The following is a 27,390-nucleotide window of genomic DNA, read 5'->3' as shown; positions in this document are numbered from 1 at the left end:
GGTTGGTGCCTCTAATGAATTGCTATCACAGTACAGTCACAGAGTGTCGCATCTGATTTCAGGGCAAAATAACACTTTACATACACATACTTTGAATGCTGTACAACAAAACCTACAGCTCTTCTGAAAGTATTTAAGGAATCATGAAAGACTCTTTCCTGATCCAGGTGAATGGAAATTATATTCTCTTATCAAAAATCATTCTTTTTGATAAACAGCAAAACATTCAGGCATTGTTTTGTTTTTAAATATATATAACACTATAAAGGACATACTTTGGTTTACTTATAAAAATGTGATGGGTGAATTTTATTTTTTTAAATACAGATGGTGAAACCTTTCTTTTCCACTTTTCAAAAGATCTAATGCTGAGCTCTGTGACTTGCATTTAGTGGTGATAAATGAGGTATCAACTGGAGTTTGTGCTGTTACAGTCACTTTTTAGTGGGTAATATTAACCCATCCATTAAGTGAAACCAATCAATTACCCATGCTTAGTGTATACATTTGTGGTGATTGTTTAGACATTGTCCATTTCACATTTCAGACTTATTGTTTACCTCTTTTACAGTATTGTAGTGGTGTTTGTACAAGTTATTGTGTTGTCTTTATTTTTCTGAGAACTGATTTATTTTCATAAGAAAAAGCAATTGCTAACATTGAGATAAATCTTAGGTTAATCCCCCTTAGTCTTAGCCCAGGGTAGGATAGGGACCCAAATAAAAGAATTACTATTTTATGTATTATGATACTTTGGCTTACTCTTAACGACTAACTTTTGACCAAAGAGCACTGTGTTTAACCTCATCCGAGGCGTCTGGGGAATGCTAACATAGGCAGAAAAGGGATTTAGGGATGGCAGGGTGTTGGACAAAATGTCTGACAAATGTATGGGTTTTTTGGCTTCAATATACCAGTATTGTTTGATTATTCCAATCCATGTAAAAGTTCTCAAGTAGGAACTGCACATATCAGGGCACAGTATTAATATTCTTCAGTCAGCTTGTTCTCTAGATGCAGGAAAACACGCAACGAGCAGATCACAATTAAATGGATAGCAATTAATTTGTTTTGTTTTCTTAAAACCCAAACACATTGATATTTTATTTGTGCAAATCACTTTTTGTATTAAACACATTTGCCAACATTTTTTCTTACATATGAAAATTAACAATAAATGTATTCAAAACAAAAACCTGCAAACTGATCTTTTGTTTTATTTGCACTCAGCAACAAGAACTGTGTATTTTTACTGCGCTGATGAAAAAAAAAAGCATAGTATTCACAGTATTTAAATATTATTGACCACCACTAACCTGCTGCTCAAAAGGTATATTAATTCCTTATGATACAGTCACAGTTATGAGGAATAAAAACTAATTTACAGATTATGTAAAGAAAATAAAGAAGCCATTATAAGATATTTGTGTCACTGTTTTCAGTGGGATTAGTCAGTTTTTCTGTATTAGAGACTTCACTTTTTATTTCAGTGTCAACATTCTCATCCAAGTCAGAGTTTTTTTCAACCTGCTCAGTTTCATTTCTCTCTCCATTGGGACTTATTGCAGAATGTTGATCCTTCTCTTCATCTGATTCTTTCTTCTTTTCTGACTCCCCTGATGAATTTGTCCCTGAATGTAAATGGCTTTTCTTTTTATGCTTCTTCTTGTTCTTTTTCTTGCTCTTCTTGGAGTGTTTGTGGTAGCGATGTGTTTTGATATCATTATTGGCATTTTTCGTACTTTTATCTGTTTTTTGGGGGCTTCTTTCTCTACTTGTGTTTCTTTCCCTCTCTCTGTCTTTTCTTGGAGTGTCTTCATCTTTGTCTCTATTCCTGTTTTCCCTTCCTTCATCTCTACTCCAGTTTCTTAGCCTGTCTTGCTCTCTATCTCTACTTCTACTCCTTGACCTGTCTCTACTTCTGATCAGAAACCTATCTTTCCTCCTCTCATTGTGCCTGGACCTGGATGAGGATTTGTCCTCTTTATCCCGGTGGGAGGCCCTCCTCTCGCGACTCCTCTCTCTGCTTCTGCTCCTTGGTCTATCTTCCTCTCGTCTGTTGTGGAATCTCTCTGATCTTTGCGGGCTTCTGCTGCAGTGACGCTGCCTCCAAGAACGTTCCCAATGTCGATCTGAATGCCACCCATCTCTGTGATTCCCCCTGACACTGCGGACCGGTGACATGTGTAAGTCCCTGTCTGCTTCCCAGAACTCATTGCCAGGGTTTCGAAAAACATGCAGGAAGTTGCAGTGCTTCCCTTTGGGGCACTTGTGTCTGTCATACAATCCTGAGAGTGGAAAAACAAACAAAAGCAAGACAGTAAATACACTAAAACCCGACATTAGAAGTACTGCTGTCAAGTAAAAGTCATCAAGTAAAAGTTTGTACAGTATAAAATAAATGCCTCCCTCATATTAATATGCAAGTATGTGACTCACCACATATAGCATTTTTCCACCGTGTAACAGGACATATCTCACAATGAAGCTGCCTGCCTGCATACCACCTCCCATTGAACTTGATAAAGGCCTCTTTACACTGGTCCTCACTGGACAGACACCAAAGAGATCAGAGTACAAACAATTACACGTTCTATATAAAAATTCAAACACCATACAGTTAACTTATTGGACAAAGTGGTGGAGTGGTTTTGGGATGACTTACGTGTCAAACTGTATGTAAACATTTCCTCTCAGGTGTGGTTCATAATTGCAGCTGACCTGCAAAAGGAAACCAAATTTGTTTTCAGTGTTCATGTTTTGATCAGTTTGAAGCTGGTTTTCAAATGGCACTATCTTACACAAGACAATTAACAAAATACGTAATTTTCCCAGGGCCCAACCTGTACCGAATTTATCAAAGCACTCTTCACTTGCTTCAACTTTTACATAGTTAAAGGGTCATATAGTCATGCTCAGCCTGCTTTGTGTAAATTTTGATTTAGTCAAACTCTGAATAACATTTTTTTTAACGCAAAAATGCTTGAGTTTGTCTTTTTATCCCACCACACTTCCGGCACAAACTTGATTTCTTGAAGCCAGGTACAACGTTTTCAAAGAAATCTAATTACTAGGAAGCTGCCTATAGTGAATATAGTGAATACAGTGAATGTCCTGATCTCATCTTACCTTAAACTGAACCACCTTGCCAACACTCTTGAACTCAGGCAGGACGTCATGGTAGAACTCGAGGAAAGACTCCTGTAGCTCTTCCTCACTATGTTCCAAACAAGCATCCATGTCGTAATCATCACGCAAAGACTCTTCCATCCCGAAGGTTGTAAACATACCGCGGATCATTAGAGTTGGGCTGGCTGTGGGATAAACATGTCTCCGAGAACATCTGGCATCACAAGGTTAAGAGGAAGATGCATTAGTGCACACAACCAAACACCACTTAAATATAAAAAACAACACACAAAATGGTACCTGTCTCCAAATCGGCATGCTCCAGTCTTAAGGAAGAACGGACAGTTGGCTACGTCACGCTCTGTTCCAAAGTTCTCAGAGTTTTCTGTCACAGGTGCCTCAGGATTCATCCATGGTCCTCCATTTTCTAACTGGAGGTGAGAACACAAACAAAAAAAGCATAAACACTATATTGTTGGATCGATCTATATCTATATCTCTAGATATATCTATAGATCTCTCTCTATATATATATATAGATATATCTATCTATCTATCGATAGACAGATAGATAGATAGATAGATAGATAGAAATCCTTAAAAAAAAACAATTTCTTGATGGCTTTTGTCCAATGTATCATGAAAAGTAAAGACATCAGACAGTTGTGTGCTTATACCTGATTTTCCGCTTCATCCAAAATTTTCTGAACAGCTTCCTACAAATGGTTAAAGACATGGCTGGTGAAAATGTGAATGTGTCTGTTCTTGTGTGTTAAGACCACACTGTCAAAGATTAATAAGCACAAAACAATGTCATTTAGAAGGGTTCACTTAGTGATTTCTGGACTTTTGTAAAGCAATTTTAAAGGCATCTGTCATTTAAATTAAAAGATACATCCTTGTTGTGAGAGCGGAAGTTGTGGAAGCGATATGATCTTTGTGTGGATCTTAGTTAAGGAGCAGGATGGTTGTTTGTGCCACTCAGTCAAGGAAAAACAACATGAACAAAACCAAAACACATTGTATTATATAACCACTTAGCTACTAAGATATGTTGAATCCTAATCTTCACTTTTAGATGGACAGTATTAATTCTCATGATTTATTAGAAGAGGATATTCTTTTATTTTTTTTTTTCCATTTTTTATCTTCCCAGGGCCCGTTTCACCTCTCTGTCTCGCTTCTCCTGCTGCTTCTGCTCGTTTTTCTCTTGTTCTCTCCTCTGCTGGGCTGCCCATTCCTCTTTTATCATCCTCTATCAAACAAAAAATGACAGAAGGCCAGTAAATACTAATATTTTATTTAAGTAAGTTGTTATGAAACATGGGGAATCAAACATTTGCTGTAAATCATAAAAAAAATCAATCACCATACTGATCCTTTAAATTTCAATAAAACATCTGTATATCTACTGTACAATAAAAAATTTTAAATGTTTTTAAAAATGTAAAGTTTTTTGCATGTATAAAAAACACAGATTACCTCTTCCTCCTCTTTTCTTTTCTTTGCAGCTTCCTCCCTCTCAGAATTTAGCCTGAATTCCTCCTGAGCCAGCCTCTCTCTTTCCAACCACTCCTCGTGTAGCCGCAGACTAGAAAAACATGTCAGACACAAATTACACACAATGAAATTAATAATTGTGCAAATATAAACAGCAGAGTAACATTAATATTGCCCACCTTGCCACCTCAGTAACATCATTATCCTTATCATCTTCATCCTCTATATCTTCTTCTTCGTGTGGAGAGCCTGCACTGCTTTTTAATCCTAGGACAGAGTCGGCATTGCGGTTATTGTGGCCAATGTTGTGGCTCTAACTGCAGAAAAGAGAACTTATCAATTCAACAAGACATCTCTCTTTTTGTACCACATTCTCTGGCTTGGGCGACAGCTTGCCGTTTCCGCTTTCTTCTCTCCTTCCTCATAGCTGTTCGACGTTGCTTTTGACTAAAAAAATTAAATAAATGTATTAATAATAATCTTTGTTTCTATATCACTTATCAAAACACAGTTACAATGTGCTTCCCAGTTAAAAAATAAAAAGGTGAATGTGAAAATTATTTTTAAAAATGTAGACAGAAAGAAAAAAGAGCCAAAAAATACACAGACACTCATAAAGAAAAGAAGGTTGCAAAAATGTCTTGTGCTGCCATTAACACCTGTACAGTCTATTACAGTTGTTCCACATATGAGGAGCACATACGACTACGGTCAAAAAAAAAAAAGTGCATTTAAACTTAAGTTAAACCACCATTTTTCACAGGAGCTCTGAGTTGTTAAACACAGATAAAAATTAAACATTACTAACAGAATTCTGTGAATGTTCGGATAAAAAGTTATAAACCTTAAGGAAACACAATTGATCTGATGTTTGCAATTCAGTGGTCGCCACAGTCGAACATGTTCTCGCACGTTGATTTGGCATGAAATGTTTTTACGCTAGATGCCCTTCCTGCTGCAACCCTCCCATTTTATCTGGGTTCTGGACTGGCACCAGGGTGGCCCTTGATGGGTTGACGGGGCCACACCTGGTGGGGCGGGATTCGATTCTGCTGGCTTCTCCATCCCAAACCGATGCTCTACCCACTTATCACCAGGCCCCAATGATGAATCTGAGCAACTGACTCAATTATTTCCACAACTGTCATAGATTTTCACAACATTGTTGTTTAACACCTAAACCCCACTTTGAGATTCAGGAGACCTTTATTTTTCTTAAAAAACAAATTTACAGTTTCTACTGTTCCTACTTTTTCTCTATCAACATTAGACCATTTTGATAGATGAGAGAAAAAAGTGAAATTGCTGTGTTGTTACCTTTTACAAACAGAAAAACGTTTCGAAAACTTTCCGACTCTCATTAAAAACGTTACCGTGCTCGTAAAGACAAGGGTATACTCTTTATTAAAACCTAATCTGGACGACTAATACCTTAATGCAGAACAGCTAGTAAAACGCTATCGTTTTGGTTTTCACAAAAGCAAAACATATCTGTTGCACCGATGTAAGGCTAAGATACCATTAGCTAAATTACTGTAAGACTAAACTACTACAATCGACTTAGTGGTTGTAAAGCTTCTGAGGCTTCTGTGGTTCACAGATCTTGAGTATTATTAGATGGAATTTCAAGTGATTCTAACAAAATACAAAAAGAGATAAATACCTTAATAGGGGAGCAGGGGTGGGTAGAGGAGTGGATGCTGCCATCAGTGCTAACTAGCTTTGACCAGCGGCTAGCTAGTCAAACTAGCTTGTAAGCTCACGTTACACGGTAACGTGTTTAGCTTTAACGCCAGTTATTTCTCCTCATTAGCATGAACATAAAAAACAAAAGCAATGCAAGATGCTCTGTAAGTGAATGAAGTATTTCCGAAGACGATCGGATTCCTGAGGATGGTGGGAGGATTAAATATTTGCTGTTTATAGTTAGCCTCAGTTAGCTGTGTGTAGAGTTGTTTTGCTCATGAGTAACAAAGGAAAAGGTGGAGTTAATATAAACTACTACCGGGTTAACCCCACAGTAAAAAAATTGGTTCTTTTTTCTTTTAAAATTCGATATCGTATAGGTATATGTTTACAGTGTCTTTAAAATCAGTATGTTTTTTTTTTGCTACTTATATTACTCAATATATAGCTTCAGTAAAGTTTGTAACATTTTCTAATATTGTGCTTTTAATCCCAATATAAATATCTTATTACAATAAGTAGGACCTGAATACATTTGCTTATAGATCTAGAGTATCTAGCTCTTCTTAGTGTGAATTAAATTAAAACTTCTTTTCAAATGAAACACATACTCATCAAAATATATAAAAAATATATATAGTAAATGTTTAGATAACTAACTTATAGACATTTTTTTTCTAATACTCTTAAATAGATGAACATTCATCCACTGTAAATAACACTGCATATAATAACATACAGAAACACATGCGTGACACATTTCTTTATTTGCTCATCTTTTGCCAAAAATGCACTGCAAAGACACCTCAGTGTCACCAAGACAGTATTTGTCACCAAAAAGCTTACAAAAATATAAGAATAGTTAGCAATGTCAAATAGTGAGAATCACATATACATACAAGTAGTACAGTTACTTGTACTACGTGTACTATGTAACTGTAAGTTCTAATATTTGCTGGTGGTTTAAATAAACATTTATTTTCAATTAATGTTCACATTTTCAAAGTAAGCTGCAAAACATGACGCAAGCTCAGTGGAGTGGAGTATTTTGTCATGTTTGCAGTACTTCCACTTAGCCTGTATTAAGGTTTAAAGGTGGCAGGTCCCACTGTAGAAATATCATTTGCTATTAGCTACAAACATAGAGTCGTGATTTGCAAGTACTTTAGCCTTTCATTTTGAGATCTTTGACATCCCCAGCACGCTTTATCTCTTTCTCCACTTACACTATGTCAGTCGTTTTTTTTCTCTAGCGTTGGCCTGAGGAAGAAGGTAGGGTTTGTGAAGCAACGATAGCACAGAGCCTGAGGCACCAGCGTGTACAGAACATTGACCAACAAGAAGACAGGCTGGCTTTCGGCAGGTACTCTGTAGGAGAATGGTGTTCGTGTGTGAAGGGATGCACCAATGTGAGAGAACTGGGCCTGTGAAGTGAACCAAAAAGGTTTAAATTACTAATTTATAAAGTATTTTCACAACCAGGAATATTGTCTTTTTGTAACACTTGCTCCTAAAGATTTTAATTATTCTAACAATATCTTGTTCACCTGATGTAACATTCTATAAAACAATGATTTCTTCTTGATATCGGAAAAACAAACTCCTCAGTTTGTTGATGTTTTGGTTTTCTACATATTATATTACCATTTACAGTCCTACTGGAATTTTCTACGAGCATCCCCTGTTCATGACGGACAAACATCATATCTGATAAACCCTTTAATGTCATCACACTGGAATATTATTATTGTTTTAATTTGTTGAATGTTCTTAGGCAGCAAACAAGCAAAGGGCCAGGGGCACCAATTATTTAGATTTCTTGTTATTTCTTGTGTCCCAGCTATTTCTCGTGTCTTGTGTCTTTACTTATTTAAACATATCATATCATAACCACATTGTATTCTGGTCAGATGAAACCACTTTTGGAGTTTGGTATCTTCTACACACAGATTTCTCTTTGTATGATATATCTTATATATCTAACTCTATAGGAGGAAATCCTCAGATTAAAAACGTGGCTTCTTGCTGAAAAGAAGAAAAAGTATCTTGCCAAATCCTTTGTTTTAGAGTGGTGAATTACTTTTTAATACAGTGCTGACCATAAATCTTATATGATTTCTGGTATTGCCAATTATCCTCAGCCATTTGTTTCAATCTAACACACTCCTGCTAGTTATCTTTTTGTAGAAAGTCACTGAAAAGAGACACATGAATTCTCTCATAGTAAAGACAGCTGTCGAAGCATCAGCTTTCCTATTTATAGCCAGGTCAAACAGCTGACATTTAAGTGGCACCACCAATACCACCATTCCTCTTTGTGTGAAGTCAGCTTCTGCCCTTATCCCACCGGGGAGTGACGCAGTAGCCTGCAACTCAAATACAATAGCTGCTTTGTATTGTGAAGATTGGATTGGTGCACTAGCTGCTCTTCAGAGTTTCCATATTTAGGTATAAACACATGGTGCATATGTTGCTGATTCAGACCATATCTGTCCACGCAGTGCCACTGGTGTTTGACTGAGCTGAAGGATAGCCTAAACAGAAGGTCTTTTGCAACCACTATGTAGAGGAAGAAGTAAGGAAAGAGCCTAGACTTGGCCAAATGCTTACCCTCTGTATCTTATCACCTACCTAAAATGAAAATAGAATTTGAGAAATGCTATAAACAATAAAAACCAACCTCTAAGATGGGAATAATTAGCCAAGGCTCATCTTCTCTGTCTATCAGTGATATCTACACAAATTTAAAGACATCATCCATATTTGTTGATTTGTTGATTTATTTTAAATAGACAATAAATAGACTCCACAGAACGAGATCCTTTCTCCGAGCGGTCATTGAACTGTTCAACTCACCCCTGTGTTTAACTCATCCCCAAATGGACAATTAGTATTGTTTTTATTTCATTTAATATTTTTATTTCATTTATTTTTACTCCTCTAGCTGTGTTTTTTCTTACTTATTGATCAGGAGTTTGTATTTGTTTATGGTCTTGGTTTGGTGAATGTTTTTTTCTTTTCTTTCTACTTTCACGCAGAGAGCAGCTGTAACAAGGCAAAACTATTTCCCTATGAGATCAATAAAGTTGTTGAATGTTGTTTCTCGAATCTTGAATCTTGAATCTAAATGTGAAGAAACTCTAAAATTAACATCATAAACTTTTAGGTAAGACAGTATACATATACAGTATGTAAAACTACTTAAATATTTTGTATTTTAAAAAAGTAAAAGTAATAATAATTATAATGATATAACTTTTTGTTTTTATGGACAGAATAACATGCAAAATGAATAATGTAAATAATATTATCAGGCAGTGGTGTCATAAATTAAACCAAGGCTGTAAAGTAAAGAAAGTAAAGCAAAAGTTGAAAATATATAAGGGTGAAATGGTAAAACTAAAAAACATATTATATAGTCACAGAAGCATTCTTATCAAACTTATCTTGATCTTATCAGGTTTTTAGAAAATATTTTAAAAACATTAAAAATGTGCTTCTAATCTTTTCATACCTGTGCCAGTGCTCCCGAGTGTACAAGAGTCAGATCTGGCATCCACTCACAGCCTGGGACCAACAGCCCGTAGAGAGTAATGATGTAATATGGACCAGAGTACAGCATGCTCACCAGCATCTGAAAACACATGGATTTATTTAACTGCTTCAGAGATTTGTGCAGTTATTACAATGTGGTTTTGACACGGTTAACATCGCTGAGTTACCTGCACTTTAGGGTATGCTGAAGGATCTTTCAGGTAGGGCTCATACTGTTGTGTGTAGTCATTGCAGCATTTGCTTGAACAGTCCAAAACAACCTAAATCAAAAACACTTTGAAATGGAAAGACACTCTATACTGTACACAGAAATAATTCTACCACTGTGTATGCATTGGCAAGATGATCTTCTTAGGGTTTCTTACCAGACCTCGGAAGACACAGAAAGCAAAAGCAGGGATGAGGTAGAGAATGAATAGCAGGTCCAGAGGTCTGTGAAATATACTCTTACTTTCAGCCTCCTGGTTTTTCTGATAGAGAGGAAACAATAAAAGGTTTTACAAAATATGCCAGCTATCACTAACTCTGGTTAGGGCCTATTGCAGTTGTCACGGGGCAAGAGGCATGGGACCCCCCCTGGACAGGTCACCAGTCTCTCTCAGGGCGAACACAGAGAGGCATATAAAGACAGACAGCCATTCACTCCTACGGGCAAATTAGAGTCATGAATTAACCTAACATTCATGTCTTTGTACTGTGGGAGGAAACCAGAGTACATATAGGAAACACATGCAAGCATGGGGAGAACATGGAAACTCCATGGTTTGCAGTCGTAATGCTAACCCACAACATTCTAGCCACGCTAACCACTTCACCACTCTGCTGCCCAGCATATACTGTATCTCCTCTATATGAATGTTTTTGTTTTTCTCAATAAAAGCTGTAATGTTAGAATATTGAAATTAAGATTTTAAAATTGTATCGTCTCAGAGTTTAAAACTGTTGCATTTTGTTAAAGGGAATTCTCAATATAAGAACATTTATTATAATAATTTCCAGTTTATATCTTGACTTACTGTCAGTTGAGTATCCCGTGTGGAAGACTGGCTGAAGATGCGGAAGCATGCCCAGATAGACCCTGAAATATACAGCATGTGCAGGAGGAAGAGAGGCCCAACTTGTATCCCATATTTCCCTGAGATAAGATACAATGAGACAATATCTCACACATATAAAACAACTTAAAATTGCATTTAAATGAACATTTTTCATGAACAAAGGCCAAGCTGAGATAACTGTAGTATATGCCCAGTGTTAAACAGACTATCCTACATTAACCCTCCAAAAGCACCCTATTATTTTTAGTGAACTTACCAACAGCATTCCCAAGAATGTAGACTATGGCACGCATGAGAAAAGAACCCACCCAGTAGAGTCCAATTGCTCTGTAATTGTCCCTGCAAACCACAACACTGCTAGTGTCAAAACAAAACTCTAGATAGATAGATAGATAGATAGATAGATAGATAGATAGATAGATAGATAGATAGATAGATAGATAGATAGATAGATAGATAGATAGATAGATAGATAGATAGATAGATAGATAGATAGATAGATAGATAGATAGATAGATAGATAGATAGATAGATAGATAGATAGATAGTCTTGAGAAGGGTACAGCACATACCCCCAGGTTATTGCAGCAATCATGAGCAGATACATGAGATAATGCACACACCCATCCCAATAGGAGATCATGTGACCATGTGCTGTTCTAATATGTGGATCTTCCTGAAACACAGGGTAGATTTATGAGACAGAATGTATGAATATGTGTAGTATATATAGTATGTCAAATAAGGACACACACTTGAACTTGCCTCTTTGAGGTAAAATGTCACAAATCCATCAATGATGTTGTCCTGCTCCAGACCAACGATCAGATTCACCACACTAAGGAATGCATACACTGCATACACTCCACAGATAGATGCATGCATTTAATTTATTTACTTAGGTAACAAACTGCACACTTTACTGGTTGGTTATGCCTACAGTAACAAATAATTATTTGTTAAAAACAATGTGGTTACAACATGCTTTTCAGGATGTATACCATAAAACAGAGGATCTTCTGGAGCCTTGTTCTTGAGCAGGAAGCGTGCTGATATGACCAGGATGAGGACTAATGTACACCCAGTGTAGAAGAAAGCTTCAACACTAAATCCAGTGTAAACAAGGTATATTTTTAAAGTCTAATAAATGACTTTCAAATTACGTGTCCAGTTGTGGTAACAATTGTTTTACGAATAGTTGGCAGTATTAAAGGCACCATTCAACAATTAACAAGATATAACCCTAGTTTCACTCACCTGTTGTTGTAAATGAAGGAATTAAACAAATAGCAGATGGGGATGGACATCAAGGAGAGCACAAACACCCCCGTCCCAGCAGACGCGTTCATTTTGGATCAGATTTGAGCAATTTATCTTGTCCAAGACCTGAGAATTTAAAAGAGGCCTAATTCAGCCATGAAACCTTTCATGCTGCTCTGTAAGTCATATTCAAGAAATGGGGTTAAAGTTACTGTATCTAATGTCAACAACGCATAAATGTGCAACTCAGCCCTGTGCACATGCTCTGTCTTGCAGTTCTGGTTGTCCCTGCTCTCTCACACTCTCTCTCTTTTTACTTTCCTGCCTTCTGTCACACTCCCTCTCTCTCTCTCTCTCTCTCTCTCTTTTTCTCACACACAGACAAACACACACATACACATACTACTCAGTTGTTCATACTGTCGACTCGCATTATTTTCTTCAGCAGAATAATTAATTTGTCTTTTATTATGGTCATTGATTAAGGTGTTTTTGTGAAAGTGCAGACACTGACATCTAGTGTTTTAATTTAATAACAAGTGTGCATTTCACATATCAAGCATGTTAATAATAATCCAAATAAGTATAAGTAATAAGTAATAAGTAATATACTCTATATGTTTATTAATGTATGCCTATATAGCCTAGCCTACATGTTTATTCCCTAATTTAAAAGGGTAAATAAAATAAGATTATTATTATAACTAAATATGGAAGTACTGTCATCAAATTAAATGTATTAATTTATAACCAGGAAATTATTTGCTTAAGTAACAACAAAGCAATACCAGATACAAAAATGCGTAGGTAACGGTAAGTATTTAGTTATTTTAAATAAAGTTGACTGAAAAAGGTGTTGTGGAGGAAGGGATTTTTGCGTCATTTCCGGAAGGAGATAGCGTTAGCAGGCAGTTAAAGCTAAACATCAAAGAGCGATGGCGTCCGCTGCTAAGGATACCACGTAAATAAAAACACAGGTGGTACGGTCGAATTTTGCGATTAAAATATATAAGAAAAAGTTTTCGTTATGGCGACGGGGAGCGGCGGCAGCGTCTGTGGCGGTGGTTTGGCGTCAAAATATGACGGGCAGGAGCCAGCATCTAACTCTGCTCCATCTGGAGCCGCAGCCTCAGCCGCGCTCTCTAACGTGCCAGCCTGCGATCCTGCTCCGCCTTCCTCCCCGCCTGTGCTCGGCCTTCACCGTGAGCCCATGTACAACTGGCAGGCGACAAAAAGCTCCCTAAAGGAACGCTTTGCCTTTCTCTTCAACAACGAGCTGCTCAGCGACGTCAGGTTCATAGTGGGGAAGGGCAGACAGGCCCAGAGGATACCGGCCCATAAATTCGTCCTGGCCGCTGGCAGCGCCGTCTTTGATGCCATGTTTAACGGAGGGATGGCCACCACCTCGGCTGAGATAGAGCTGCCTGACGTGGAGCCGGCGGCCTTTCTCTCGCTGCTCAGGTAGTGACAGAAGATCACTTGCCTCCTAATCTGTCCTGAGGATGCCATGCTGTTCTTTGTTTTTATATTAAAGAACAAAGAAGGCAAGCAAGTCAACCATGATTAATTTTTCTATTACCGTTGACTTACTAACTTAATTTACAGTATTTCAGTAATGACATTTTTTTGCAACCATAGTGCACTGTTTTTTTATTCATTCCAGATTCTAACATTAGCCTGCCTAAGATGGCGAAAAGATTTCAAATGTACACATCAGATGACAACATGATCACTTAACCATACACATTGTTCTGGTACCTGTGTCCTCTGCACAGGTTCCTGTATTCTGATGAGGTCCACATTGGTCCAGAGACTGTGATGACAACGCTGTATACGGCAAAGAAATATGCAGTGCCTGCTCTGGAGGGTCACTGTGTGGAGTTCCTCACCAAACACCTCAGAGCTGACAATGCATTCATGCTCCTCACTCAGGTTATTGTCATATCTATTATATAGTGCATACTTAACTCATTAACTACCTCTCATTATACAGCTTGAAGTGTACCTCGAAGTGTCACCTACGGTAAAATGTAACTTTTTCTAAATGACAAAATATTCATATCAATCATATTTTTCTTTTTAACTATGTAAAAACAAATTTGGGTATGATCTCTTTGACACGATTCCCTTAAAGCCCTACAAAGTTACTTTAGAAACAAGCAAGAGTACTTGCATAAAGGCAGGAGTACCACAGATGGTTTTAAAGTACACATTGTATTCCCATAAAATTACATTTTAGAGCTGCTTTGCTTTTTGGATATGATGAAAATTTTTTCTAGATAATTCAGAGACAGTTTTATTGAATCTACTGGGTATATTCTTATTTTGTTTCTCTCAAGTGCCACTTTGTTGGGATAATGCTAGCAATGCTATCAATTTATGTTTGTTTCCAAATCTCAGCGTAGAACACCAAAGCCTTCTGGTTGGCAAGACATCCCTGGGAAAAAGTCAGATTAAACTGATTGTATTTTAGGTGAGGGGCCCCTTTAAGACATAAGGCACCAAATAAGATCGTTTTAATGTGGGGCAGGAATCGAAGTACTGTATTCTAGCAGCCTTGGCTGACTTTTAAGGGTGTTTTCTAAGGCAATGTGAAAATAATGTAATAACAATGCTGCATTGTTCTTTCCATCAGTGGAAAGTATCAGACAGCAGCCCTTAAAGTGCATCATGAAAACTTTTTTCTTTTCTATGTCAACACCAGACCATCTTCCAGCCATCAGTGGTTGAGTTTTTATGACATTAGCTGTTCTATTTTTGGTTTATGCTGCTGTTTGTTGTTTGAGTTCAGCATTTTGTTTATTCTGCTGCCAACTGCTATGCCTTCAGTCTGCAGGCTTAGTTTCTTTCTGATCAAACATGCCTTCTTTTCGCTTTACAACATCAACTTAAAGAATAGTTGTCCAAGGCACCTAGAGAAAACAAAAGACCCATTCTCAGGAATGTCCTCTTATTAATGGTTTCCTTGTTTAGCTACTCATTTTAAATGTATTAGAATTTAAAAGTAAAGAATTAATAATACAATGAAATAATTCTGAAGACATTTAGTTTTTTCCTAGCTTTTTTAAAATGGAGCAGTTCTCCATTGTGCACACAAAGTAAATTAGCAGAATTTACTTCAAGATACTTATGTCTTTTGATTTTTTTGTTACAGGCAAGGTTATTTGATGAGCCTCAGCTTGCCAGTCTCTGCTTAGACACCATAGACAAAAGCACTGCAGATGCAATAAATGCAGAAGGATTTACTGATATCGACCTTGGTATGTGAGCCTTTGTGACCTGATAGTAGTTTATTTTGTATAGCTTGTTTGTATGCAAAATTATAAATATTAAATATTTTTGTATGTGTAGACACCTTATGTGCAGTGCTAGAGAGAGACACGCTCAGCATCAGGGAGAACCGCCTATTTGGAGCAGTGGTACGTTGGGCAGAGGCCGAGTGCTACAGACAACAGCTTCCTGCAACCTCAGAGAACAAACATAAGGTTCTAGGGAAGGCCCTCCGGCTTATACGCTTTCCACTCATGACTGTTGAGGAGTTTGCGGCAGGTAAGCATGTCATAAAAATATTAACTTTCTCATGCTGCAGTGGTGTTTTGTTATAGTTTTTTTCCAACACAATACTGACCAATGCAGCCATTACTAAGCATATTCGTGTCATGTTCCTTATGTGACTATACAACTCAAACCACAGAAACCAGCTTGATATTTTTTCTTGTGCAACAGGGCCTGCCCAGTCTGGAATATTGTTCGATCGGGAGGTGGTAAATCTGTTTTTACACTTTACAGTAAACCCCAAACCACGGGTCGACTACATTGACAGGCCCCGTTGCTGCCTCAGGGGGGAGGAGTGCAGCATTAATAGATTCCAGCAGGTTGAGAGTCGATGGGGGTACAGCGGTACCAGCGACAGAATCAGGTAAGGCAACAAACATCTGTGGGCAGTTGTTAATTTGAGAAAACTGATTTAGTTAATTTAATTTCTCATTTTCTCTGTGTTTATGTCTTTTTCCTTTTTGTAGATTCAATGTTAACAGAAGAATATCCATAGTGGGTTTTGGCTTGTATGGTTCAATACATGGACCGACTGACTATCAGGTCAACATACAGGTAACTTCTGGCATTAAGGCACAATGATAATGAAAGACTTTAACACTGAAAATATTGTGATTGTGTGCACTTTTTGTTGGAGCCAGTTATCATGCATTGTTACATAATTTCCTATATTAAAATAACAACCAGTATTATTATACTTTTAACAAACTGTATTTAAAATGTTTCTATTTCACAAGCAAAATGTAGTTACCATACCTATAGTACTGTGCCAGCTGTAAACAGTTAATGTTTCTAAAGTGGATTTGCTCCTTAGATCATAGAAAGCGACAAACGCATTACACTGGGGCAGAACGACACCGGTTTTAGCTGTGATGGCACAGCAAACACGTTCAGAGTGATGTTCAAAGAACCTGTGGAAATCCTACCCAATGTCAGCTACACTGCATGTGCCACATTAAGGGTCAGTCTGAACTTGGAGTGTATAATTGAAATAATGAATATTATCTGCTTTAACTAACTTTTAACAGTGCCTATTTTAATTTTACAACCTAGGGCCCAGACTCACATTATGGCACAAAAGGTTTGAAGAAAGTGACCCGCGAGTCGGCAACAGGGACCAAGACAACATTTTTCTTTTTTAGTTCACCTGGAAATAACAATGGTACTTCAGTAGAAGATGGGCAGATACCAGAGATCATCTACTACAACTAGAATTAACATAGTGTTGTGCAGGTACACGGAACCAGGGAGACCTCAGACTGCTGGAAAGACTGGACTGCTAGAGATATGCGTAGTGCCTCATGTACCCTTGGAATAAAGTGTGTGTGTGTGTGTGTGTGTGCACGCGCACACACGTGTTTGAAAGCTCTGTGTCTACACAATAGTGGTGTACAGACATGATCGGGAATGTGGACCCAAAATTGTGGCAAAATCACAACTCGTAAACCCTTTTTGGGCATAAAATGTATTACCAGTTGTAAATGATCTTACTGATGGCCTATGTGTTATTATCAGCAAGCTGCCAGTACAGGAGTTTATTCTGCACCAGTGAAACTACAAAGACAGCTACCATTACTGGATGGAAGATGCCATTTTCTTTTTGTTATTTTGTCAGTCTTTCTGATGCATTTATCATAAGTGTATTTGCATATTTTATTGTGCACTGTTATCATTTATTCAGCAGGTGTCTTTAAGTACTTTGTTTTTGCATTGTATTAAGGATCCGTGTGTGTTATGTAACTTTGTCAGTTGTACATGCTGTAATTTATGATTTCATTTTGCCTAGCACTTCAATAAAAGGTTCGGGGGAAAAAAAGGGGGGAAAAGTTATATTTAGAGTTTTTGTAAACTTTGGGTATATCTGGGAAAACCATTTATGTGCAGATTGAATCATCTATCTTTCTGTCACTAGGTGATGCCAGACACTCTGCAGCCATCAAACAACCAGATTTTTTTGAGGAGTGAGGCGTATAGCTCCGTGATTCCTTAAACCTGAGATAAATGGATTGTGAAAACAAAACAAGGTCTGAGAGAGAAAGCAAGTTTGGCTGAACTGTCTTAGACAAATGCACAGTCTTTGAAGATGTATTCCCTTTAGTAAAAGTACCAATTACCAAATAGTCTCATGGACAGGTTTTGCCTCTAAAACTCTAGTTAAAATGGTGATCGCAAACCATCACAAAACTGTATTTTAAACCACAGTGTTGGTACTGGTTCTACAGAAATATGGCCCCTGGCAAGCAGATGTTACATAACAGTGTTGGTATGGATTCAATGAAGTGTGACAAGCATCTTAACTGGTTTAGGTGGGGCAAGTTCCACAAGTTTATTCACAGCTATGTGGTTCTGTACACTAGTTTTCAACCCTGAGACTGTGAGACAGTGAATGGTGGTTTAAAAAGTAACAAATAGTAATGTTTAGGACTTAAACTCATGTCTTTTATCCAAATAAGAAAATTAGATTGGTCAGAGGTGCCTAAGTATGAAGAGGCCCCACAAACTTTTTTCTCCTCCGTGAGTTCAGGGTCGCCACAGCGGATCATTGTCCACATGTTGATTTGGCAGTTTTTACGCCGGATGCCCTTCCTGAGGCAACCCTCCCCAATTTCTACCGGGCTTGGAACAGCACTGCACAGCTGTGGATGGAAAAGGGCTGTTGGGGGTTCAGTGTCTTGCCCAGAGACACTACGACATATAGCCGGCATTGGGGATCGGTCAGTGGACGACTGGCTCTACCATCTGAAAAAAAATATAATCAAAGAATAAAGATAACCTATAAAATATGCACAATCAATCATACTCTTTTTGTATATCTAGATTCTAAATTTACATGAAAGCAGTAGTTTGTTGCAGGTCATCTAGGATGAGAAATGTATTTTGCTTTTTTGAGGTGATTACTGTTTTGAATCATTTTATTCTGAAATATTACTATTGGGTACTATAGTATAAAAATAAAATATGGAGTAAAAAGTAAAATGTTGCCTCTAAATCAGAGAACTTTGAAATACTTAAGTAAAATTATCTAAACAATTTTGCTATATGCAATACTTGAGTGAATGTAATCAGTTACTTTTAAGGGGTCATGAGCAAAACAGACAATTGAACTCATGATGTTGAAGATTATAACCATAGGAATTTGAGGAAAATGTAGGCAAGGCAGAAAATCTGAACAACTTATTCATGTTGCTGGATTCAAATATCAGGCGTTTTAATCTTCACATACAATTGTAGCTAGTATTAAACTCTTAGCATTTTAGTTTTTAGTTGTTTCAAGATTAAATGTTTTTTCAGTTTCTCTTGTTCTGCCAGCGAAAAGGAAATAAATCAGTTCTGTGCAGTGAAAAGCATCAGAGTCTGCAGTGCTCCTGCATTGCATAATCTGCACCTTCATATGAGACTTGAGATGGAAACAAGGCCACTTTAGAAGGCTGTGAGTGGGCTTTGACAAGGAGAGCGGTCCATGAAGGTTGTCAGGTGACTCACCAGAACCCGAGAGCTTCTTCTGCAGACTGCCCACTTAGGCTGCTTTTACAACAGAAAGAGCCATAAAATCACTTTTTGACAGGTTTTAACCACCCACCAGACACAAAAAGAAACAGGAGGACAAACAGGCTGCAGCACAGTCTCTGTGTAACAGAAATGATTCAAGGCCATGAGGGACCACAAAAAACAAGCTGAATAAAAGCTCTTTGTATTCAGAGGCCGATGGACGGAAGTGTCCATTAATAGAAGCAAATATGAAGTTTGTAGAAAAAACACAAGCACGCTAAATATGATTGTTTTTGCGTCAGTGTGTGTGTGTGTAAGTGGTGTTGTAGGTAGCAGCAGATTGGATTGTCTTTCTCGGTTTGAGCCTTCTACTTGGATATTGCCTCAGCTGTTTCTAACAACATATGGCATGCAACTGTACACAACTGATTGGTTAATCTGATAGAAAAGTAACACAGGGAAGGAATTTCTTCCTTACCACATTTTGACTGTACACCCAGTAAAAATGACACATTGTCCATGGCACTGATCCATGTTTTAAAAATTATACAGTATGTTCTGGTGTGAAATCCAGCTCTGTATGGACACACGTCCATATCACTTCACAACAACGTCAAGCTGCAGAGATGAGTTTTGTAAGTGTGTGTGTGTGTTTCACTGCTTATCCAGCTGGTGGGAGTTATCTGATCTGTACTCTAGTGATGTAAGTAAGTTGACTAATTAATTACCCAGTACATATATAGGACTGTGTGGTGATCACTGGGTGTTGAGCTTTGTTCATATCCACTAAAACTGCTCATTTGCAACTTATCTCACCTCATAGTTCAGAGGAATGATGAGGTTAATGTGGTTTCCTTGTAGCCTAGAGGTTTCACAGAAGTTTTGGTTTTTGGGGCTGATGAATAATACATGAAGATATGATTGTATGCTATAGCGACAGTAAAGAAGTAGACCGCTATTCAACAGAAAATAGAAAAATAAAATCAAATACAGAACAGACAGAAAATCTTCTGTAGTCTTGAAACTATGTTAACATAATGATGCAGCAAGTCAAAAATAATGTCACAATTCTGACTAATCACAATTTTGGCTTCTTTTGATTTTTTATACCCACTAATATTACCGACTAATCTAATTTGGTACAGTTGTTTCTAATAACAGCAGACATACTGTACATAGTGTATGTATTACTGAACGATTGATTGTATAGATGTGTTTTTTTATTGACACAATGCTTTTTTGCTGTGACAGTGTGTGACTGCGCAGGACTTTAGACTTTATTGTAGCAATGAAAGGTATGATCAGCTACCACACCTGCATTTACAGTTAAATGAACCAACTTCCTTGAGCTGACCTATTTTGGGCAACTGGTTTCACAAGAGCAACATTTGTTTTATTTAAAAATGTATGCATGTGCCCTTTGAGTGTAAGTCTTATTAATATTAAAAAATGTAAATTTTCAGTGGTGGATCAGGGAGATGCTCTCCAGGGTGTTGATGCTCATCTTCCTGAAATCTAATTGCAAATTTGTGGGCACAGAGCAGGCTGAAGAGTAGAAATACAAATTTACATATAAGGCATTGCTTAATACAACAATTCCTTTAAAACAAAGTAAAAGATGACTGAGCATTCAGCTGTTGACAATCAGACATAACGATCAGTGTCATATCTGCATCCAAAAACTATTATAAAAACAAACATCCCCACTAACTGACATGTTTCTAAATTCAAAAACATGTAGTCGACATATTTTCAATAAACATAGCCCACATGCTCCGAACTAGAATTTCCTTGTACTGCAGCCAGTCAACTTTGCATACATGAGATCTCTGGTGGAGTTAATATTTATGCCATTATATTGGCATAATTTTTTATTACAAAACCATTATTTTAGAATGAAAAAACATGTCACCCAGTAGAGGTGTTTGTGGGGCTGATCTGTTTTAAATAGTTATTGGATAACACAGACAATTAAGCTAATCCAGGCTGCTGGGTGACATCTAACCAAATATCAGTACAGAAGATTCAATGTTGCCTTTAGTAATTGTTATTAATTTTGAAAATAACCAGGGTTATTCTCTAAGTAGCTTTTTAATGCAGGAAAAAAATTGCCTTCATGTACCAATGAAGACACCACAAAATATAAGAGACTAACAAACTAGTGTCCACTGTCTTTACATCAGCTTCAAGATTAACTTATAGAACACACAGTTGGATGAGTAGGGAACAAGATTTAACAAAATATGATCTAGTCTAAATGCACATACATTTTCTATCTGTGCATGTGTTTCTGTAAGAGGGTGCGACTTGGTGTGCACCTAACATAGCTGGAGGCATTTATTTTAGCAGAATGAGCATAGCAAGAATACCCCGCTATTCACATACATCACATGCTATATGAACACTGCACTGTCTGCTGGGGGCTGCCTGGCCTGGGCCAACTTTAGCCTCTGCACTCTCCAACACCAGATGTAGGTCACTGAGTGCTTCAGGGGCAAGGGATGTTGTCTCTTTTTCTCTCTCTATTTCTGTGTGCACATGCGTGTGTTTGTGTGTGTGTTTTGTGTGCACATGGGTGTATGTATATGCACTTGTGGTGGGAGCTGATTGTAGTGGATGAGTTCATCATCAAGGACATAGCCCCAAGCACACTGTCTCCATTGCTGTCACATTGCATTGTCACAAACAGGCAACGTGAAGCCTGACAGCCTGGCAGACCAGACCGAGGAGACTTTCACTTGTCCCTCACTGTGACTCACTCTGTTTTTCCTTGTCTCACACTTTCCAAGCCTCGCTATGCATAATTTATTAATTAAAATCAAATTAGAAGTGGATTTGATTGTGGAAGACACTGAATACATAATTTACCCAAACAATGTTGTGGTGCTGAATTTGTTTGAATGAATGTAGCAATATAAAAAAGATGTACTCACCCTGAAATTCAAATTCTTTATGCTCCATTAACAAGATGATAAGAGATACTCAGTGTTCTCTGTCACCCAAAGGACCAGATGAACATGTGACCCCTGAATTACTGTTGGTTGCTGTATAAACTTTACACATGGTAGAGCTTGTGAGGATTTTAGGATGATGTCAGTGTATCTCAAATGAAACTATTATCTAGAACAAGATTATAATATTTGCAACAGGATGCTACTGTGCCCAGTTAAAAAATAAAAAAAACATCCAGCACACTACTTACCTATAGTCATTGATTTACCTAACAAGATATAACAGTGACCTTTAGGAGTGCTAGTATGTTGTAATCTTTGGACCAAGACAGTTTAGTTGTTGCCTCCTTTTCGTAGTCTTTGTGCTAAGTAAAGCTAACTAGCTGCTGGCAGTGGGCTCAGCCTTAAATTTACTCTACATGCAACAATACATGTATGTGTATTTTCAAAAATGTTTAAATGTCTGTTTAACTGTTAAAAAACATTTTTTACACTAATCCAAACTGTAACAGTTGGATTTTTGATGTCTTTCCTAATACAGCACCATTTTACTGTCAAACACTCGCCTGCTCAGTGAAGACACAGCAATCGAGGGTGAAGTTTCTCTAATCTAAACTGATTACAGTGGTGATGGCAGTCCTTCCTGCTGTGTGCCAGTTTCAGCACATCCCCCCACACACTTGCTCCCCAACCTCGCCCTCACTCTCTCCCTTTTCTTCACAGCTGATTGCACTGCACTAAACTGTTAACCCCATCTTATCCACCGCCATAAATAGAAACCACTGAATGGCATTCAGGCTGCGATTAAACAGTGCAGAAGGTCTCTGCTTGTGCTGGAGTGGACCATTGTGTCCAAAGTCACTATTTACTCTGAATGGACTGAGATATGCAAGCACTAACATATTTAGGTAATGAGCCACATATGCCAAAGCTAATGATGCATTTAGCAGTAATGTATTAATCATCTACAGGATTCTGATACTAGTTGCTTTTTACAATGTGAACCATTGGTCTTGGGCATCTTCTAGGCCATTTACTGCGAATGCTGCTTTTCCTCCTCTGACATACTGTTGTGTGACAATGTGAATTCATGCGTCATCTGTTAGACTGGCGTTTGAAATCTGAAACTGTGAAACTGGTGAAATGTGGCTTCATGAGGTGGCTGTGAAAGTTTTGAAACAAAGATTTACTAATAGGACAAGGACACACTTTGTTTTATCAGCATATAAACATTTACTAAAATTATCTCTAAACATTACCTGGAAATAGATGAAAATTGATAAATTGACTAGTATCATACTATATCCTTTTACACAGAACAGTAGCTTTGTCAAGCAACACAAACGCACATCAGAATTAACATTACTACAGTAGGTTTGAAAAAAGTAGTTAAGATGTAAATTAAAAACTTCCATTTTTTTGCCCCGTTAAAATCTGAAATAAATTCTGATTTTTTTATGACCCACAAATATCCTGTGGTTCAAAACCTTTTTGGCTTACGACTCCTTAAAACAGACTAGTGACTATGTGCAATACTTGGCACAGGTTATGCACTTGCATCTCATGAAACAGAAACACTTCTTTTGTTAGCTCTTTGCTTTGATGTTTTCTCCTTGACTTAGATTTTTGCTTGCCTTGTCCCTCACTTTTAAGTTGCTTTCGGATAAAAGCATCTGCCATATGACCAAAAGGAAATGTACACGTAGGTTAAGCCTGATTATGAATATAGCTGTGAAATTCAGAAAGAAGAGTGGTTCCTCACCTATTCAGCTTCACAGGGTGTCAGCTGATACTGAATACCAGTCTTATCTTTTCCCCAAGTTTAAAATCCTCAAAGTAACTCATTAGAATATTTTTTAATAATGAGTGTTTGTGTAGCATTAAAACCTTAAATTTATAATACTGGCAAAGAAAATTGTGTGGATTGTTTACACAATGGCTAAAACCCAATGCCCTGGATGAGGTCACCATCAACACTGATGGAGCTTTCAATAGATGCCTTAATACCTCACAATATGCCTATAATACTTACTGTAAAAGTGCTGCTTAGGACTGACGATTTGTTGCATATTGGACCTTATAACCTCAGAAAAACCAACAAGACTTTAAGAAAATACTTGTTTATTGAAAACAATTCAGTTCATTAGTTATTTAACCTTGTATACCACTGTGATAGAGACAAATAGAGCTGCACTACAAATAGATTTTCTCTGAAAATGTAGATTCACTGTTTGCAACAATACTGTACTGTGTAACTCATAACAATGTCATCTCAAAGCTTTTCAAAAAGTAACTGAACACAAAACTGCTCCTTTCCCAGTTATAATGTAATATAATCATATAAGGTTATAATCAGCCCATGTATCAGAAATACTACTGCAAAATTACTGTTATTTTCAGTGTTACTGTAAATAAGACTTGAAAAGTGCAAGAATATCCTTATTATATTCCCAAACATGTGTTGATATAAATGTAAATCTAATGATTTTAGGGCTAACCAATATATAGGAAGAAATACTGTGGTATTGGTTTGAAAAAGCTATGTAGAAGTCAAAACAGTTATTATTACATTATTTGGTGTGACATTTCAGAAATCATTCAGGGCTAAATCTTATTGAGTGCTTGCTATATATCAGTCAGTGAAACTGAATTAACATATTATATAGCTCAGCCCTGGTATATGAGAGTGTGGTAATGAGAACCACACCAATATTTAACATTTGCACATTGCCACATATGGCATTGCAATGCAAGTTAAAAGACTTTGAATACTGTAAATACTGACAACACCTGAAAGATGAGAGTGGAGATCAGTAGCGGTCATAATGTGGTCTCCGATGATTAGCGTTGTAGCTTTGATGGCCTGACTGATACCCACTTCCATGCCCCCAGTGCCTGTCTCTGTCTCTGTCTCTGTCATGCCAGCGTTGCTGCCCACGTTGGTCCCCACGCCAACCCCGCTCTCCATCCCAGCGGTGGCCTCCTCCCCAACCATGACCTCTGTGTCCATGACGGTCTTGGTACCTAGTTGGAGCCAGATATAAATTTAAAATATATTTTCATAAAATACATTGACACATGTATTACACGAGGCATGTAAAATAATAATTAACCTCAGGTTGTGCATTAAATGGACCAGACATAAGGTTCTCTGCACTAAATTTGGATCTTTTTCAGTGGGTTCTTCTAATCTGTTATTTCAGTATACAGCATGTGAGGGGGAGAAAAAAATCACTTTAGTAAACAAAGTTGACAGTAATCAGCTTATTACTTCAGTAATATAGTGAGTCAAAGCAGCTGAGTAACCACAGACTGATCTTCCTTGAGGTTAAGGTTCCTCTTAAACTTAAACAAAATAGAAACTAATTTAAAAGTTTATGTTCCCACTCAGGCAGCAGCTGTATCAAGCTTGTCAAGCTGTTTGAATCTGTTTGAATCGTTATCAATTTTGGCTCAATGAGGAACCGATTAGATTCTAAGATACAGTACCTTAGGGAGTTGGACTTAGGTCCTATCCCACTCTGTCTCTCACAAAGGCCTTAAGGGAAAATCATTACATCTGACACAAATGTCCATTTGGGCTTAAGGATAACCTGATTAGAATATGACAATGGACAGATGTGTCAGATGTAAGTTAAACTATAACTGATCTGGTTAACGAAAGCATAAAACCGCGATGCGGCAACTGTAGTTGCAGCACCAAAACATACAGCAAGTAACTGTATCGGCCCACTTTGCAATACATTACCGGTTATCTCTGCCTCTCTGGTTTCCACCTCCACGACCCCTCCAATCCTCAACAATAGGTGGGGGGTCAGCTGGACGTTTTACGTACTCCTGGTATTCACGGTCCTCCGATGTAAATCTGTGGGCGAACAGCTCCTCGTACGTCTGGGGGGTTTCCGTGCTCTCGGTCATGCTGTAGTCACAGAGAAAAAGCCACCGAAACTGTGGAAATCAGAACCAAGTTTACAATACTATCCTATTTTTAATTGTGTTTACGGGCGGATAAGTCAATTTTGTGTTGTTTGGCAGGCTCCAAACCACATTTCCGATGCGGAACGCTAAAAGTTTGAGTGATCGGGATGTTATTATCATTACCTAAACACATTATACAATTAAAAATTACAATAAAAGCACGTATATCTCCAGAACGCCTTTAAAGGACACAAAGTGTGTCTTTAGCCACAATAATACCTATTTCCACGAAACGACTCTGCCCGACGAAATCCCTTTAGCGGTACGCCAATAAAATACTTCCTCCAGAACAAAATGGAGAGCGTTTAAGGTTCCGGGAGCGAGCGCACCTGCCAGTGATTGATGGATGCTAGAAATCAGGGACCTAAAGCCAATATCGGTTGTAGTCTTTTTTGGGCACTCTCTGTCGAATCAAACCCAGGTTGGAGTCACATTTTGAGATGAAATGATGCGAAAGTGCTTTGCAGCTATTTGCATCATTGCATTAACTGTTGTTTTACTTAAATTGGGAGAAAAAGACAACTGCTGAGAGTCGTCATATTCACTTAAAACATGTAAGTGTAACTAAATCTACAAAATCAAATCGTTATTGGTCGTTTTTGGCAGTAGCGATGATTTGTGAATTCATTTTTTTAGTGGGAAATTTTCGTGATTTCGGACCACAATTTGCGAGTAAAGTCCAACAGAAAACGCAGATCCCACGGGTTTTTAGCAAAGAGTGGGTGGCTTTGGCAGAAGCGTGAGCAGGTGGAAGCCGCTCCGTGTCGCTGCTGCTGCCCTTCATATGAAACCCAATCCCGTCGAGGAGGACGAAACTATGCGCTGCGAGAAAGCGGGGATATGCAGCCACTGTGACTTAGTCAATTAGCGCCGATTGTTTGAAGACAACGTGGATGAAAGCGTTGGTTGTGTCGCGTGCGTGAAGAAGAAGAAAACAAACAAAAAGCAGAGAAAGAAAACTTCCTGAAATGAGCGGGGATCTGTGGGGCTCAGCTTGACAACCCGGTGAAGCGAGTTTACGAAGTGCTCTCACATTTCAGTTGTCTCTCAGCGCAAGACTTGTTCGGGGCTGGCACACGGGAAAAGAACTCATTGGAGCACTAATCATCTGTGGACTTTAACCGCACTTCTGAACATCATTTCCCTCTTAAACAGAAGCCAATAAACCGATATATAAAACGGAGTTGTTCCTCAAGTCCGCGGCAATGGGGTGAGTAATCCAGAAAGCG

General features: G+C 37.9%; 5 protein-coding genes across 10 annotated transcripts in view; 2 read left to right on the top strand and 3 right to left on the bottom strand.

The window, feature by feature from the left end:
- Positions 1-1,046: 1,046 nt before the first annotated feature.
- zrsr2 (zinc finger (CCCH type), RNA-binding motif and serine/arginine rich 2) lies at positions 1,047-6,611 on the bottom strand. Its single transcript, XM_067496012.1, has 11 exons — positions 6,293-6,611; positions 4,997-5,076; positions 4,809-4,896; positions 4,612-4,720; positions 4,298-4,384; positions 3,807-3,845; positions 3,430-3,560; positions 3,130-3,343; positions 2,666-2,721; positions 2,440-2,549; positions 1,047-2,288 (listed from the first exon to the last, which is right to left on the bottom strand). The coding sequence occupies exons 1-11, from the start codon at positions 6,334-6,336 to the stop codon at positions 1,414-1,416; spliced, it is 1,833 nt and encodes a 610-aa protein (XP_067352113.1). The 5' UTR covers positions 6,337-6,611; the 3' UTR covers positions 1,047-1,413.
- A 459-nt stretch (positions 6,612-7,070) lies between these two features.
- On the bottom strand, positions 7,071-12,472 carry LOC137121123 (transmembrane 6 superfamily member 1-like). Its single transcript, XM_067495991.1, has 10 exons — positions 12,186-12,472; positions 11,930-12,033; positions 11,690-11,791; positions 11,501-11,600; positions 11,185-11,267; positions 10,887-11,005; positions 10,236-10,340; positions 10,038-10,130; positions 9,830-9,949; positions 7,071-7,739 (listed from the first exon to the last, which is right to left on the bottom strand). Exons 1-10 carry the CDS (start codon positions 12,275-12,277, stop codon positions 7,548-7,550), a joined length of 1,110 nt encoding a protein of 369 aa, XP_067352092.1. The 5' UTR covers positions 12,278-12,472; the 3' UTR covers positions 7,071-7,547.
- Positions 12,473-13,068: 596 nt separating this feature from the next.
- LOC137121097 (BTB/POZ domain-containing protein 1-like) lies at positions 13,069-17,571 on the top strand. 2 transcript variants are annotated; one of them, XM_067495990.1, is made up of 8 exons: positions 13,069-13,649; positions 13,964-14,120; positions 15,343-15,448; positions 15,540-15,737; positions 15,978-16,107; positions 16,211-16,298; positions 16,558-16,704; positions 16,797-17,571. In XM_067495990.1, the coding sequence occupies exons 1-8, from the start codon at positions 13,216-13,218 to the stop codon at positions 16,953-16,955; spliced, it is 1,419 nt and encodes a 472-aa protein (XP_067352091.1). In that variant the 5' UTR covers positions 13,069-13,215; the 3' UTR covers positions 16,956-17,571. The 2 variants fall into 2 exon arrangements, with proteins under 2 accessions (XP_067352091.1, XP_067352090.1); XM_067495989.1 differs by having other exon boundaries at positions 15,915-16,107.
- Positions 17,572-24,287: 6,716 nt separating this feature from the next.
- On the bottom strand, positions 24,288-27,324 carry LOC137121051 (RNA guanine-N7 methyltransferase-activating subunit-like protein). 4 transcript variants are annotated; one of them, XM_067495987.1, is made up of 3 exons: positions 27,195-27,324; positions 25,932-26,102; positions 24,288-25,207 (listed from the first exon to the last, which is right to left on the bottom strand). In XM_067495987.1, exons 2-3 carry the CDS (start codon positions 26,099-26,101, stop codon positions 24,994-24,996), a joined length of 384 nt encoding a protein of 127 aa, XP_067352088.1. In that variant the 5' UTR covers position 26,102; positions 27,195-27,324; the 3' UTR covers positions 24,288-24,993. The 4 variants fall into 4 exon arrangements, with proteins under 4 accessions (XP_067352088.1, XP_067352087.1, XP_067352085.1 ...); XM_067495986.1 differs by having other exon boundaries at positions 25,932-26,131; positions 27,195-27,292; XM_067495984.1 differs by lacking the exon at positions 27,195-27,324 and adding an exon at positions 26,381-26,566 and having other exon boundaries at positions 25,932-26,131.
- Positions 27,231-27,390, top strand: part of homer2 (homer scaffold protein 2) — a 29,545-nt gene continuing 29,385 nt past the window's right edge. For both annotated transcript variants that reach the window (XM_067495982.1, XM_067495981.1), the window contains exon 1: positions 27,231-27,371. In XM_067495982.1, the coding sequence (XP_067352083.1) occupies positions 27,367-27,371 (5 nt within the window). In that variant the 5' untranslated portion in view covers positions 27,231-27,366. The remainder of the gene's footprint in view (positions 27,372-27,390) is intronic.

The sequence above is a fragment of the Channa argus genome, chromosome 2, assembly GCF_033026475.1.
Source record: "Channa argus isolate prfri chromosome 2, Channa argus male v1.0, whole genome shotgun sequence".
Classification (NCBI taxonomy): domain Eukaryota; kingdom Metazoa; phylum Chordata; class Actinopteri; order Anabantiformes; family Channidae; genus Channa; species Channa argus.
This window is presented reverse-complemented; position numbering and strand designations above follow the sequence as displayed.

Bases quoted from the DNA above. Each gene is read 5' to 3' on its own strand.
- zrsr2 (XM_067496012.1), bottom strand. From the start codon at position 6,336: ATGGCAGCATCCACTCCTCTACCCACCCCTGCTCCCCTATTAAG. The intron at 4,721-4,808 runs GTGGGCAATATT...ATGTTTTTCTAG, and splicing joins GATGTTACTGAGGTGGCAAG to TCTGCGGCTACACGAGGAGT. The intron at 2,289-2,439 runs GTGAGTCACATA...TTCCACTCTCAG, and splicing joins GTGGAAAAATGCTATATGTG to GATTGTATGACAGACACAAG.
- LOC137121123 (XM_067495991.1), bottom strand. From the start codon at position 12,277: ATGAACGCGTCTGCTGGGACGGGGGTGTTTGTGCTCTCCTTGATGTCC. The intron at 11,006-11,184 runs GTAAGTTCACTA...ATCTTATCTCAG, and splicing joins CATTCTTGGGAATGCTGTTG to GGAAATATGGGATACAAGTT. The intron at 9,950-10,037 runs GTAACTCAGCGA...ATGTGTTTTCAG, and splicing joins CAGCATACCCTAAAGTGCAG to ATGCTGGTGAGCATGCTGTA.
- LOC137121097 (XM_067495989.1), top strand. From the start codon at position 13,216: ATGGCGACGGGGAGCGGCGGCAGCGTCTGTGGCGGTGGTTTGGCGTCA. The intron at 14,121-15,342 runs GTTATTGTCATA...TTTTTGTTACAG, and splicing joins CATTCATGCTCCTCACTCAG to GCAAGGTTATTTGATGAGCC. The intron at 15,449-15,539 runs GTATGTGAGCCT...TTGTATGTGTAG, and splicing joins ATTTACTGATATCGACCTTG to ACACCTTATGTGCAGTGCTA.
- LOC137121051 (XM_067495987.1), bottom strand. From the start codon at position 26,101: ATGACCGAGAGCACGGAAACCCCCCAGACGTACGAGGAGCTGTTCGCC. The intron at 25,208-25,931 runs GTAATGTATTGC...GGCTCCAACTAG, and splicing joins CAGAGAGGCAGAGATAACCG to GTACCAAGACCGTCATGGAC.